The sequence below is a fragment of the Acomys minous genome (assembly GCF_964271855.1).
Source record: "Acomys minous genome assembly, chromosome: 13".
NCBI classification, from domain to species: Eukaryota; Metazoa; Chordata; class Mammalia; order Rodentia; family Muridae; genus Acomys; species Acomys minous.
The window spans coordinates 14782933-14796380 of NC_140495.1; the positions used below are offsets into that span (position 1 = coordinate 14782933).

Here is a 13448-nt window from a genome sequence, read left to right on the forward strand (position 1 = left end):
ACTTGACAGCATTACACCTCTCCAGAGCTAAGACTACAGGCATGTACATCCACACCAAGCTGAATATTCTTTATGTGTCATTCCTTCGCAGAATTAATTTCTAAAGTACCTCTCTCTTTTTGTCTGGCCTTTTTTTTTTTTTTACTAGCTCAGTTTAAACACCATAAAACTATTCCTAAACTGCACTCTCCCAAATACACAATCTGTACTCTCACAGTGGTTATAATCAATGCAAAACCTACCCTACTTTTGGACTCCTACACAGTAGCACCACCCAGGCATTTCTCCACTACTGGTGAGTTTTATTCCTTCTAGTTAACAATCTATTAAGACGCCCGAGATTTGAATCTGCTCTAATAAGCCTTGAAATTTTCTGTTTGGAGGGGTCATGCTCCCTGTGCAAAAGACCACCCCTGAAACTGCAGCAATCCTCCAGCGCCTGAAAAACAGTAATGCATATGCCACCATGCCTGGCAACATCTTGGAACTTTTTTCAATCTTCTGTTTTGCTCCAGGATTCACGCTCTGCTCCTCTCCCACTCCTAGACCTAACTATTGCTACAATTGTTCCTGGCATGTGATAATCTGGGTTCTTAAGACATTTCTTCAGCTTCTGGCCTTGAATTCTGTCCCACAGTTTACAAGTTACAAAGTGTCTACTTCTGATCCCCTCTCTCTCAACTCCCTGTGCGCCATAAGCCACAAATCGCTACCCAGGTTTTAATTGTTAAGGAACCAAGGTGCTCTCTCCCCGCGCCCCCGCCCCTGCCCCTAAGGTCACCATCAAGCGCTCAAATCTTCCGCGGTTAAGTGCTCTCTCACCTTCCCGCTCCAGCCGACCCGAGCACTTTTTCCACATTCTACGTCCCTTGTCCCCGCCGGCCCAAGATCTTTGGGAATCCGAATGGGCCAAGACAAACCCCAGCCCTGTCAGCCCAGTCCCCCAGCTGACCCCGGGGTTTCTTTCGTAAGCAGCGGCTGTCAAGCCACTCTTTACAGAGACTCCAGGCACCGCCCCCGGCCCGCCTCTACTTAAAGATGAGGAAAGGGGTCCGGCCTGTGGACCAGCGACTTTGCCTGAGGCTCTGCGCGATTGGAGGGTAGGCCGGACGCTCACCACTGCGCCCCACGTTGGAGCGAGGTCCCCATCAAGGCTCCGAGCTCCGTCTTCTGGGTCTCCACATCCGGTCGCTCACGGCTGCCCCGGCCTTCCGCCATCTCGTCCGCTGCCCGAACCCAGCCGGCCCGGACATCCGCCTAGCGCACGGCGTGTTATGGGCCGCGCCCACGCACGCACGTAACCACGCACGTGCGCGCGCCCGGCGCCGCGGTCAGCTTCCGCCTCTTCTCCCCGCCCCCACGCGCTGAAGCGGTCGGCAGAGGGTTGGACGCCCAGAGGCGGTGGCCACATCCACCCGCGTCCGGTCGCACACTTCCCTGCGATCTCTTAGAGGTCTGACAACTGGCCGGTCCTCTAACCCGCAGGCGCTCGCTCCATCCCAGCCAGCCTGCGGGGTTATCCTGATGCTCAAGCAGTGTCGGAGAAGCCTGCCACTTGCTTTTCTGCCTTCTACTCGGTGCCATTTCGCTTTCAGGAAGATGGCCTAAAGGCGTGATTGAATTTACTGCCTCGGCGGCCCCTGTAAGCTAGGTGCACAAACACACTGGGAACTGGACTGACCAGTGTGGTCCAGCCACTAACAGTTGTCGCAAACGAGGCCTGGAGACATGGCTCCCTGATTCCCTGAACCCTTGTGAAAGTGAAAGAAGAGAATGTTGACTCCTTAAAGTTGTCCTTTGTTCTTGGCATGCGTTTGCCATGCAGACACACAATACTGAAATTTGTTTTGTTTTGTTTTTTCAGGGTTTCTTGTAGGTGGATGTCCTGGAACTCCCTATGTAAACCAGGCTTGCTCTCGAACTCAAGAGTGCTGGAATAAAATGCATACGCCGCCACACCTGGCAAAAAAACAAGTTGTCATAAATAGACCCTGTCACAAAAAACAAAGTTGGCTTCAACAACTTAGTCACCTAGAATCCTGTCACCACTCCATATCAAGGGAAGTAGCAACCACCGAAGCCGATAGCAGCCAAGAGATAAGTGAGGTCCAGGCATTTTAATTCTTTCCTGGAACAAAGACTGAGTGTCCTGCAGCCTGGCCTACAGAGCAAGTTCTAGGACAGCCAAGGCTACACAAAAAAACCCAGTCTCGAAAATCAGAAAGAAGTAAATACATGCAAGATTGTGTGTCCTAAAACATTTTCTCCAATGGCTCCCTCACAGATTTAAGCACAGCTCTTCTGAAGGTAAGAATGGGAGGATTAGGACAGAGAGCTGAGCTCTGACTGTTAAAAAAAAAAACTTAAGGAAGCCAGGTGTGGTGGCACATGCCCGTAATCCCAGCACTCGGGAGGCAGAGGCAGTTGGATCGCTGTGGGTTTGAGGCCAGCCTGGTCTACAAAGTGAGTCTAGGATAGCCAAAGCTAACACAGAGAAACCCTGTCTCAAAAAACCAAACCCAACGAAACAAAAAGAGCTTAAGGAGATCTGAAGCCGGAAAGGAAGCTAGTGGGAAGGAAGCTTAATGAAGGAAAAGCTAAGCCTGCATCAAGGATGAGCCCCGGAGCTGGGGAATCCCCGCCTCTCACAGAAATCCTTTTCTGAAACAACAATAAGGCCAGTAATACAGTTTCTTGGGGGAGAGACAGGTATGTGCAGGCCCTTGGTTCCTAGCAGCCCTCCAAAAATAATCCAATTCCCTCACCTTCCTACAACCTATCATAATACAGATTAAATATTTATTTATTTATTTATTTAGTGTGTGTGTGTGTGTGTGTGTGTGTGTCCCCGCACAAGTGTACATGCACCACCTGCATGCAGGTGCCAGAGGCATTGTATCCCCTAGAGATTCCATGTTGTAGCCCTTTAATAAAGTTCCTCATGTCATGGTGATCCCCCAACCATAAAATTATTTTGTTGCTACTTCCTATCTGTAATTTTGCTACTGTTGTTATTGTCATGTAAATATCTGACGTGCAGGATAGATGAGACACCCGAAGGGGTGGTGATCCACAGCTTGAGAACTGCTGCCCCATTGTGAGCCACCTAACAGCAGTGCTGGGAGCCATCCTTGGGTTCTCTGCAAGAACAGTGCACTCTGTTAACCGCTGAGCCATCTCTTCAGCCCCTCTTTGTGAACTTGAATAAGTTCATTAACTTTGCCTTACTCTGGGTTGTCTTGACATTGTTCCTGCTGCACCTCAGTGCAGTTACTCGAGCAGAAAGGGAACACCTCAGGCCGTGTGGTCTCTTGTGTACTGCTGATAAGACCTTGTCTCAAAACAAGGGGTATAAAGATGGCTCAGAGTAAAGAGTACTTTTGCCTATCCGGAGGACCCTGAGTCCCAGTTCCCAAGTCAGACACCCCACAACTACCTGTAACTACAGCTACAGAGAATCTGATGCCCCCTTCTCGCCTCTATAGGTAACTACACAGAGGGAGCACACACACACACACACACACACACACACACACACACACACACTAATAATAAAAAATTTTTGTTGTTGTTTTTTGAGACAGGGTTTCTCTGTTACACAGAGCCCTGGCTGTCCTGGACTCTCTTTGTAGACCAGGCCGGCCTCGAACTCACAGAGGTCCTGAGTTCAATTCCCAGCAACCACATGGTGGTTTACAACAATCTAAACTGAGATCTGGTACCCTCTTCTGGCCTGCAGGTGTATATGCAGGCAAAGCACTATACAAAATTAATTAAATAATTAAAATATTTTAAGAAAGAAAGAAAGAAAGAAAGAAAGAAAGAAAGAAATTAGCTGAGTCTACAAAGTGAGTCCAGGACAGTCAGGGTGATATAGAGTAATCCTGTCTTAAAAACCAAAAAATAAAAGAAAGAAAGAAAAAAAATTGTAAAGAACACCAAAAAAAAAGTTCTTCACTCATTTACAAACCACTCCAGTGAAAGACAGTGTGTGACAGGAATCATTAGATGGTGCAAACCAATGGCTGTAGGAATGCCAGTGTAAAAGGAAGCCTTTGACTTAAGGAGCATTTGAGTATGGTCCTACAGAAACTCCTGGAAGGAAGCAGAGATATGAGGGAATTTTCCTGAACTAAAAAAATTCAGTGTCAGGGTGGGGATTAGGTCAAAGAGCTGAGCTCTGGCTATTAAAAGAATTTAAGGAGATCCAAAGCCAGAAAGGAAGTCAGTGGGACTTCTTGCTTAATGACAGGCAGCCACTGGAGGGTTGGGAGCAGAAGTGAAATGCCTGAGGGGATTTCACAGCACAGAGCTGCATCCAGGACAGAGAGCCATTAGGAACCGATCTCTGTAGCTTTGGGAGAAGAAACAGGTTAGTGCTGGGGTGGGGGAAGGGGACTGTCCAGTGAAGGCTAGGCAGGTCATTTGATTTTTTTTTTTTTAAGTTTTTTGAGACAGGGTCTCTCTGTGTTAGCCTTGGCTGTCCTGGGCCCGCTTTGTAGACCAGGCTGGCCTCGAACTCACAGCGATCTGCCTGCCTCTGCCACCCGAGTGCTGGGATTAAAGGCGTGTGCCACCATGCCCGGTTGTTTAGGCAGGTCATTTGCAAAGACTGGTTTTATGTCCTGGTTTTACCTACAGGCAATCCTATCTCAGCAAAATAAAAGTATGACAATAAATGTGAAACAACCCACCATGTGATAATTCTGTACTATACCTGGGAGGCCAACCTTGATAGTTTCTTCTATAAAAGTTTTTGAGAGGGAGAGGCTGGAAAGGTGGCTTAACAGTTATGAGCATTTGTTTTTTAGGAGGACCTGAGTTTGATTCTTACTACTCATATGAAGGTTCACAACTGTCCATAACTACAGTTCCAAAAAATCCAGACTGTCTTCTGACTTCCACGGACAGACAGCAGGCATGTTCATGCACTCAGGAAAGACACTCATACACATAACAAAAGTAAAACAAAATAAATCTTACACACATAAAAAAAAATCCTTTTTTGTTTTGTTTTGCTTTTCTAGACAGGGTTTTAGTCCTAGCTGTCCTGGAATTTGATCTTTAGCCCAGACTGGCCTTGAACTCAGAGATCTGCCTGACTCTGCTTCCTGAGTGTTGGGATAAAAGGCATGCACCACCACCTAATAAGTCCTTTTTACTTATTTATTTATTTATTTATTTGTTTTTGAGACAGGGTTTCTTTGTGTAGCTTGGCTGTCCTGGACTTGCTTTGTAGACCAGGCTGGCCTCGAACTCACTACCTGCCTCTACCTCCTGAGTGCTGGGATTAAAGGCATGCACCACCATGCCTGGCTTTTTTTTTTTTTAAATAAAAATAAAGTGCTTTGTGAATGTTAGATCTGGGACTGTGATACCTGATACTCAGAAAGCTAAAAGGAAAAGATCAAAACTTCAAGGCTAGCCTGAGCTACAGAGTCAATTCAAGGCCAGCCTGGGCAATTTAATAAGATCTTGTCTCAAAAATAGCCGATGAGCCGGGCGTGGTGGCGCATGCCTGTAATCCCAGCACTCGGGAGGCAGAAGCTGGTGGATCACTATGAGTTCAAGGCCAGCCTGGTCTACAAAGCGAGTCCAGGACAGCCAAGGCTACACAGAGAAATCCTGTCTCGAAAAACAAAAAGACAAAAAAAAAAAAGCCGATGATGCAGTTCCCTGGTACAGTGCCAAACATGTTGAAGGATTTGGACTAGGATACAATCTCCAGTCTCTCTCTCTCTCTCTCTCCCTCCTCCTCTTCCTCCTCCCCCTAACACACATGTAAGCTAAATCTGTGCTGGGTGTGGTGGCGCACACCTTTCATCCCAGCACTCTGGAGGCAGAAGCAGATGGATCTCTGTGAGTTCCAGGCACACTTGGTCTACAAGAGTCCAGGGCAGTCAAGGCTACACAGAGAAACCCTGTCTTGAAAAACCAAACCAACCAACCAACCAAACAAACAAAAAACCCAGAAGGGCCTGGGATGTAGCTCAGTGGCAGAGTCAAGTCCTGGGCTCCATCTGGTACCACAGAATGAAAGACTTTAAAAACGTTATGAATTGCAAACATTACCGTTAATCTTGTTATTTATGGAAAAAGAAAGCTGTTGATGGCATTAGCTCAGAACCTACGTTAGAGGGTGGCAACTTCCCTCTTCTTTTTTTAGTGGTTCCCTCTACACCATTTATGGTAGTTTCAAGGAAGTAGGGCATGTCCTCAGAACCAACAGAACCAGGGGAACTTAACTTTTATAAAAGTGAAGAATTTGTGTTGTTTGGGGAACTACACTGGAAGGCAGGGGAGTCATAGAATCAAAGGCTACGTGCGCCAGAAGCACCTGGCCTCATTTTGTCAGTCGTTTTAACTAACAAACAAAAACAGCACTTTTGCTAGAACTGCTAAAATGGAGGGTTTTTGAACCCAGTTAAGTAACCACAGGGCCCACTGGCTTCTCAGAAGGTCTATGACCTAAGCTGCTGCAAGTTCCCAGAGCAAACTGTCCCCTGCAGTCATGTCAACGCGAGGCCAGGCCCCCTGGAGAGGAGAGCTGGCTTGTTTCAACTGCTGAGTCAGGAGGTTTGCTGGGCATGGGGCAAAGCCAGAAGCAGTTACAGGATTGATTTTTTTTTTTTTTGGTAAAGTGTATGTGCGCATGTGTATTGAGGGGAGGTGTTTGACTTCTGGCAAAAATGCTGAAATGGTAATGGGCATTATTCTGAGTGTTTGTGTTTCTGGAGAAGACAGACAGGCTTGGGAAAGTTTCCTTTGTGGGAGCCTGCTGCCTGAAGTCTGAGGGCCAGTGCTCCCCACCTGCGGTCAGCAACGGTGGGAGCTTAGTTAACGCCTAACTGCCTAACTGGAGATGGTTCAGCACTCTGACCATGTACCGGTTAGGAAAGACTTCCAGTGGAAAACCTCTCTCCTTCAGTCACTGGCAAGAGCAGACTTTCCAGTTAAGTAGCTTTGGAGGGCTGTATGTCTAAAAAAAAAAAAAAATTGCTTTGGCCGGGGGGGTGGGGGGGGGGGTGGTGGCACACGCCTTTAAGCCCAGCACTCTGGAGGTAGAAGCAGGCAGATCTCTGTGAGTTCAAAGCCAGCTTGGTCTACAGAGTTCCGGGACAGCCAGGGCTACACAGAGACAGAGAAACCCTTTCATCTCAGCACACTTCTCTCCAGGCAGACCTCATAGGCTGTGCTCAGACGGTGGGGGAGGAGGACCCACCTGTCAGAGGTCTAGGGAAGGGGGATAGGGTGGAAGAGCGAGGGAGGGAGGGAAGGAAGGAGCAGGAAGATCGGATGTAATGTAAAAAAAAAAAAAAGGAAAAAAAAAATCTCAGCACTCTGGAGGCAGAGACAGGCAAATAAGAGTTCAAGGCTAGCCAGGATTACATAATGAAACTTTCAAAGAAACAAACAACGTTTGTATATTTTTGTGTGTACATGTGGGAATCCAGGTGAGGTGGTACAGCTCCATAGTTTCAGCACTTAGGAACCAGGGCAGGCAGGTGGATCAGGAGTTTAAGGACAGACCTGGTCTCCCAAAGAAACAACAGGAAGCTGTACCTTGGGGCGTAGTGGCTCTCACGTAATTCCAGCATTCGGTGGACGTAGCAGGATATTGTTACAGGCTAGCCCTCAGGCGTGGTGGCAGAACCTGGACTGCTAGGAGTTGGGAGTCACCTTAGGCTAGTCTTTTTTTTTCTCTTCCCAAGACAGGGTTTTTCTCTGTGTAGCTTTGACTATCCTGGACTTGCTTTGTAGACCGGGCTGGCCTCGAACTCACAGCCATCTGCCTGTCTCTGCCTCCCGAGTGCTGGGATTAAAGGTGTGCACGACCACGCCCAGCTTGGTTGGTGAGCACTTTATGTAATAGGTATGAGGCCCTAAATTTACTCCCCATCTAACCCAATACACACGTACTTCTGTTTAGAACAAAGGGGTATGTTTTTGACTTGGTTCAGGAGTAAGAAAGCCAATTAGGCACGTATGCTAGAGGGCAATGACCTCTGGCCCACACTATAGACTGCTTCATACTGCCCACAAGTCTCTGGGTTCTTGTCCCCAAGAAAAAGCTGAGCCTGGTTACTGCAGAGTCCCCTAGAGGCTGTGATAAGAAAGGTTCCAGGTGTGTCTTGAGATATTAGGGGGCGGGGTGGGGGTGGGGAGCCCAAGCAGCAGCCGCAGCTGGTCTCTAAGATATGTCCTAGCCTACGCCTAAATATGTAACTGCACTCCAGGGCTAAGTACATCTTCACACAGACCAGTTACAGTGTAAACTCTGCAAGTTTTGCCAATTATTTTTTCTCCCTCAAATGCCCAGGCTGGTCACAAATCCTCCTCCCCGCTGCCACACACTATAGGCATGTCTACCACCTTTTCTCCCTGAATCTACCAATACCCAGCCTAACTTTATTATTATTATTATTATTATTATTATTATTTTTTTTTTTTTTTTTGAGACAGGGTTTCTCTGTGTAGCCTTGGCTGTCCTGGACTTGCTTTGTAGACCAGGCTGGCCTCGAGCTCAGAGCAATCCGCCTGCCTCTGCCTCCCAAGTGCTGGGACTAAAGGTGTGCGCCACCAATGTCCGGCTACCCAACATAACTTAAGGAACTCGATTGATGCAGCCAAGAGAAGCCGGTAACATTAGATACAAGGCTACTGTACGCAAACAGACTTCTGTGGGCCGGGATCTAGACTCTAGAGTCTTTAACGTGAATAGGGGCCTCGGCCATTTCCACAACCAGCAAAACTGCGAAAAGAGAAGTTGCCGCTTGGGGTTAGGCCTTCCTCTTTCTGGAATAAGGACTGTGCTGTAACAGGGCCTACGGGCCACCCTTAAGCATGTCCCGGGAGAGGGATTCCCGAAAGGAAAGGACAAGATGTAGTCAAAAGGGAAGTTTAGACTTAGGGCCTTAAAAAAAAAAAAAAGACAGGGCCTAAGTTCTTTATCCCGGGACAATGAGGTCATCCAAAAGGTGACCTTGACACTGGACACACATGCAGTTCTTTGACATTCAGCACTTTATTAGCAGAAAGGCATCGGGGATGGACAAAACCAGCGCCCATCTGAGGGGTGTTCCTGAAAAAATCAGGTGTTTCTCCATGCAGATTTAGAGGAAACACCATCATGGAAGAACCTCCCCCCCCAGAGTGCAGCCAGTGATCACCAAGCCCGGGTACCAGGGAAGGCCTTAGGGGCTGCTAGGCTGCTGGGACAGCAGGGCTTCTATGTCGGGTTCGATGTCGATGGTGCGAAAGCGGCGGCTGTACCTGCGCACCGGAACGCCGTCAGGGCCCACCAGGAACTTCTCAAAGTTCCAGGCAACGTCGTTGCGGCACACCGGGGACCAAATGATGTACTTGGGGTCGGTCATGAGCGCAGTGGGCTCGTCACTGGGCGCAGGCAAGGCCTCCCGCAGGAACCTGAAGAGCGGGTGGGCTTTCTCACCGTTCACTTCGCACTTTTCAAACAATGTAAAGTTGGGTTCGAACCCACCACCGGGTCGAATATACTTGAGGGAATTCAGAATCTCTTCGTTCTTGGCATTCTCCTAGAGAAGACAAAGGCATTTATGGCCCAGGATTTCAGAAAGACTGGAGTTTCCCTTTGAGTCACCAGGAAGTTGCCTTCTTTGCACCGCCACCCCCGCCCGCCCGCCCGAGGAAAGGCCTGCATTCCAACCGTAGCACCGGAGGGAAAGCGAGCGGGTGTCCCGCCCCTGGGAGCCTGGGGCCCAAGGCCGCCCACCCGGCCCCACACACCTGATGTCCAAACTGGTTGCACGGGAAACCGAGCACCCTCAGGCCACGAGGCCCCAGGCGTTTCTGCAGATCGTTCATCTCGGTGTAGTCCCGGGTCGTGGTGCCTCAGAGGGACGCGACATTCTCGATGAGCAGCACCTTGCCCCGCAGGGAGCCCAGGCTCACAGGCTCCCCGCCCGCCAGCGGGCGCGCAGAGAAGGCATACACGGTGGACTGCGCCGCCGCCGCGGAGAGCCGAGCAGCGCACATATTGTAGGAACTAGTGAACTCAAAAACAAGCAGAATCCAGACTAACACAATCAGCGCCCAGCACCTCCTTTTAACTGGATGGTGCTGGGGTCACGTGGCATCCGCTTTTTTTTTTTTCTTCTCTTTTCCCGGCTCCACTGCCTGCTCTAGGTTTCAGGGTCCCGCCTTATCCGGCCTCCACCCTCCCCCATCTAGAGACAGGCAAAAGGGTGCGGCCAGGCTTAAGCGCCCGGCCGAGCCTAGGGCCGGTCTGGTCTGGCCCGGGCAAAGAAGCAATGGTCTGAAAGTAACCGCTTAGGTTCCCGCCAAAGCCGGGATCCTCCAGCTCTGGGTTAGTCCTCACCCGTTCCTTAATTAGTTTAGGGTTCCGCCTAGGAAGCTGGCCGCTGGCGGTAACCACGGCTAAAGCAGCTCACGAACAGCTCCCTTATATTGTGCCACTTTACCACTAGAGATCATGCGTCCATCTAGCAGTTATAGGGTTTTAAAAACAGACACGTTTAATTACTCTTATTGGTTAATTAAATTGTACTGTGGGGGCATGCATGCGGAGGTCAGAGTTGGTTCTCTCCTTCCACTGTGAGAATTCGGGGGTTGAACCCCAGGCGTGGCCGGTGAATGCCATTACACACTGAACCATTTCAGCATCACATCAGGGGTGCAGTGTTTTGTTCCTGTGAGATAAGGTCTTTTACAGAGCCCTGGAGCTCCCAAGTCGTTTTTAGGGGACGGAGGTGGGGTGGGGGTGGGAAGGGGGTGATGTGTGGTGGTTCTCTCTAGACAGGGTATCACTATGTAGCCCTGGAACTTGCTCTGTAGGCCAGGCTGGCCTCGAACTCAGATACGCCTGCCTCTGCCTCTCAAGTGCTAGGATTTATAGGCGCCACCACACTGATCTGCTTTTTGTTGTTTTTAATATTTTATTTATGTATATGAGTGCTCTATCTGCATGTACACCTGCAGGCCTGAAAAGGGCATCAGATTTCAGTATAGATGGTTTGAGTCAATATGTGGTTCCTGGGAATTGAGCTCAGGACCTCTGGAAGAGCAGCCAGTTCTTTTAACCCCTGAGCCATCTCTCCAGCCTGTTGTTTTTTTTTTTTAAAGGATTAATTTACTTTATGTATGAGTGCTTTATCCACATTTACATCTGTATCCCAGAAGAGGGCATCAGACCACATTATAGATGGTTGAGCCACCATGTGGTTGCTGGGAATTAAACTCAGGACCTCTGGAAGAGCAGATAGCGCTAAGCCATTTCCCCGGCCCCATGTTGCATTACTTTGTTTTTTGAGAGAGGGTTTCTCTGTTTAACAGTCCTAGCTGTGCTGGACTCACTTTGCATACCAGGCTGGCCTCAGAACTCGAGATCCACCTGCCCCTGCCTCCTGAGTGCTGGGATTAAAGGTGTGGGCTACCATGCCCAGCCCTGTGTTTTTAATAGCACTGACAACAGCCCTGTCAAGGACATTTTGTTTTTTGTTTTCTTTTTTGGTTGAGACATGGTCTCTCTGTGTAGCCTTGGCTGTCCTGGACTCATGTGTAGACCAGGCTGGCCTCAAACTCACAGAAATCCACCTTCCTCTGCCTCCCGAGTGCTGGGATTAAAGGTGTGTGCAACCACCCCGCCAGCCCTTCTTTGGGCCCCTGCACCATGGAACTCTAACATCAAGGACTCTAGTGCCCCTTTGTCTCACTACAGGGTATTCCACCCCACTTCTTAGACTTGAATGTGTCACAGGATAGTCACTTCCATGCTCTTGGCAGGAGCCAGGTTAGTCTGGGTGAGTAGGGAGTGGGAGGAGCTGGTACCATGCAAGAGGGAACTTCTCCATCAAGGGATTAGTCAGTGAGGCGGAGTCTTTCCACCTTCCTGCCCTTAGCCCTGTTGAAAGCAAAACACACACCAGGATACAGGAAGTTTAGAAAACTGCCTTTATTCTATTAGTTGGAAAAATTAACTGGTACAGAAAAAAAGTTTAGTCAGCTGGAGAGAAGAGAACCCCCCCTTGCCACCCATAAGAACTGGTGGCTGCTCTGGGAGGCACCTTGGATACAGTGTGGAGAAAGGAGCAGTGTGACTTAGAGCCAGACCCTGCAGTCCAGGTGGGAGGCCATGCGCCTCCAAGGTCTAACTGCCTCAGGCGAGAAACCAAATTCCTATTCACTTAGTCCAGTCTGGAACGGGGTCCTGGGATGATACATAAGCTGCACTGGGGAGATATGGCCATATTTTATCAGAGAAAGTGACAAAATGGGAATTTAAAAAATGAAATTTCCATCTGACTTTATTTCCAAATACACTTTCTTTAAAAAAAAAAAAAAAAAAAAAAAAAAAGCAATACACTTTCTGTGGGAATGACAAATATCAGTATTAGGAAATCCAATTATACAAAAAATACTACATCTAGTCTGGGGTAGATATATTTATTTTTTTGGTAACATACATTAAGTGGCACTAATTACACAGTAACTATAAGGTAACTAACATGAGACCACAGAACTGTAACTCTGCCACAGCTACGTGGACTTGGGCCTTTCTGGCTGAGCAAGGTTTCAAAAAACTGGATGCCCACCCCAGAGCTCTGCCAATGGAGTCTGTGAGGGAGGAAACCCTGAAGGAGTGACTCACCAGAGCTCCTTGCAGCTCACAGATAGGCAGGTCATGTTAGTTATAAAGTAGTTACAGCCTAATTCACAAAAGTTACCAACTGTTTCTCTTTCTAGAAAGAAGCAAGAGGTTAAGAAATTCTTTGAATTAGCGCCTGGTGTCAGGTGGAGTGCAGAGAGGGCTGTTAGAGCAGTGTCAGAGGACCCTGGCTGGTCAGACAGGTTGGACGTCATTAATAATCATGGTTGGCTTCTAAATACTGGTAGCAAGATGACTTCTGATTTGTAATCTTAGGTAAATTATAGATAAATGAAAAGGCCAGTAATCATACACTAAGATTAATAAACAGCACTTCAAATTAACCGCATGAGGCTGCGCTTCACAAGGCTTCACAAGACGAGGCACGCAGACTTTTTCTTCCCACGTCTGGCTTGCAGAGCAGCTCTCGTGGCCATCTCAAAGACCTCTCTCACTCCATCTTTGGTCTTTGCTGAGCACTCCATGTACCCAAAAGCGCCAATCCTGTTTGCCATATCTCTGCCTTCTTCAGGTTTTACTGGCTCCTAGTAAAAAAAAAAGAGTGTTTTAGACAAGTCTTACTCTTTTTCCCCTTGTTTTCTCTGGGACAGGGTTTCTCTGTGTAGACCAGGCTTGCCTTGAACTCAGTGATCTACCAGCAAGTGCTAGGATTAAAGACATGTACCACCACACCCAGCCTCTAAATCTTATTATGTAGATGTAGAACATTCAAAACATTTTTCTCCCAACTACTTTGTTTGAGATAGGGCCTCACTAACATTCCTGAAGATGACCACCTGGTGAT

The 13448-nt window shown here is 48.3% G+C and overlaps 3 protein-coding genes across 5 annotated transcripts in view; all 3 read right to left on the reverse strand.

The window, feature by feature from the left end:
• Positions 1-1275, reverse strand: part of USP4 (ubiquitin specific peptidase 4) — a 45941-nt gene extending 44666 nt beyond the window's left edge. For both annotated transcript variants that reach the window (XM_084752619.1, XM_084752618.1), the window contains exon 1: positions 1118-1275. In XM_084752619.1, coding sequence (XP_084608745.1) covers positions 1118-1218 — 101 coding nt within the window. In that variant the 5' untranslated portion in view covers positions 1219-1275. The remainder of the gene's footprint in view (positions 1-1117) is intronic.
• Positions 1276-9006: 7731 nt separating this feature from the next.
• On the reverse strand, positions 9007-10090 carry GPX1 (glutathione peroxidase 1). Its single transcript, XM_084752773.1, has 2 exons — positions 9766-10090; positions 9007-9554 (listed from the first exon to the last, which is right to left on the reverse strand). Exons 1-2 carry the CDS (start codon positions 10012-10014, stop codon positions 9195-9197), a joined length of 609 nt encoding a protein of 202 aa, XP_084608899.1. The 5' UTR covers positions 10015-10090; the 3' UTR covers positions 9007-9194.
• Positions 10091-11935: 1845 nt separating this feature from the next.
• RHOA (ras homolog family member A) overlaps positions 11936-13448 on the reverse strand; it is a 34778-nt gene continuing 33265 nt past the window's right edge. For both annotated transcript variants that reach the window (XM_084752774.1, XM_084752775.1), the window contains exon 6: positions 11936-13188. In XM_084752774.1, coding sequence (XP_084608900.1) covers positions 13015-13188 — 174 coding nt within the window. In that variant the 3' untranslated portion in view covers positions 11936-13014. The remainder of the gene's footprint in view (positions 13189-13448) is intronic.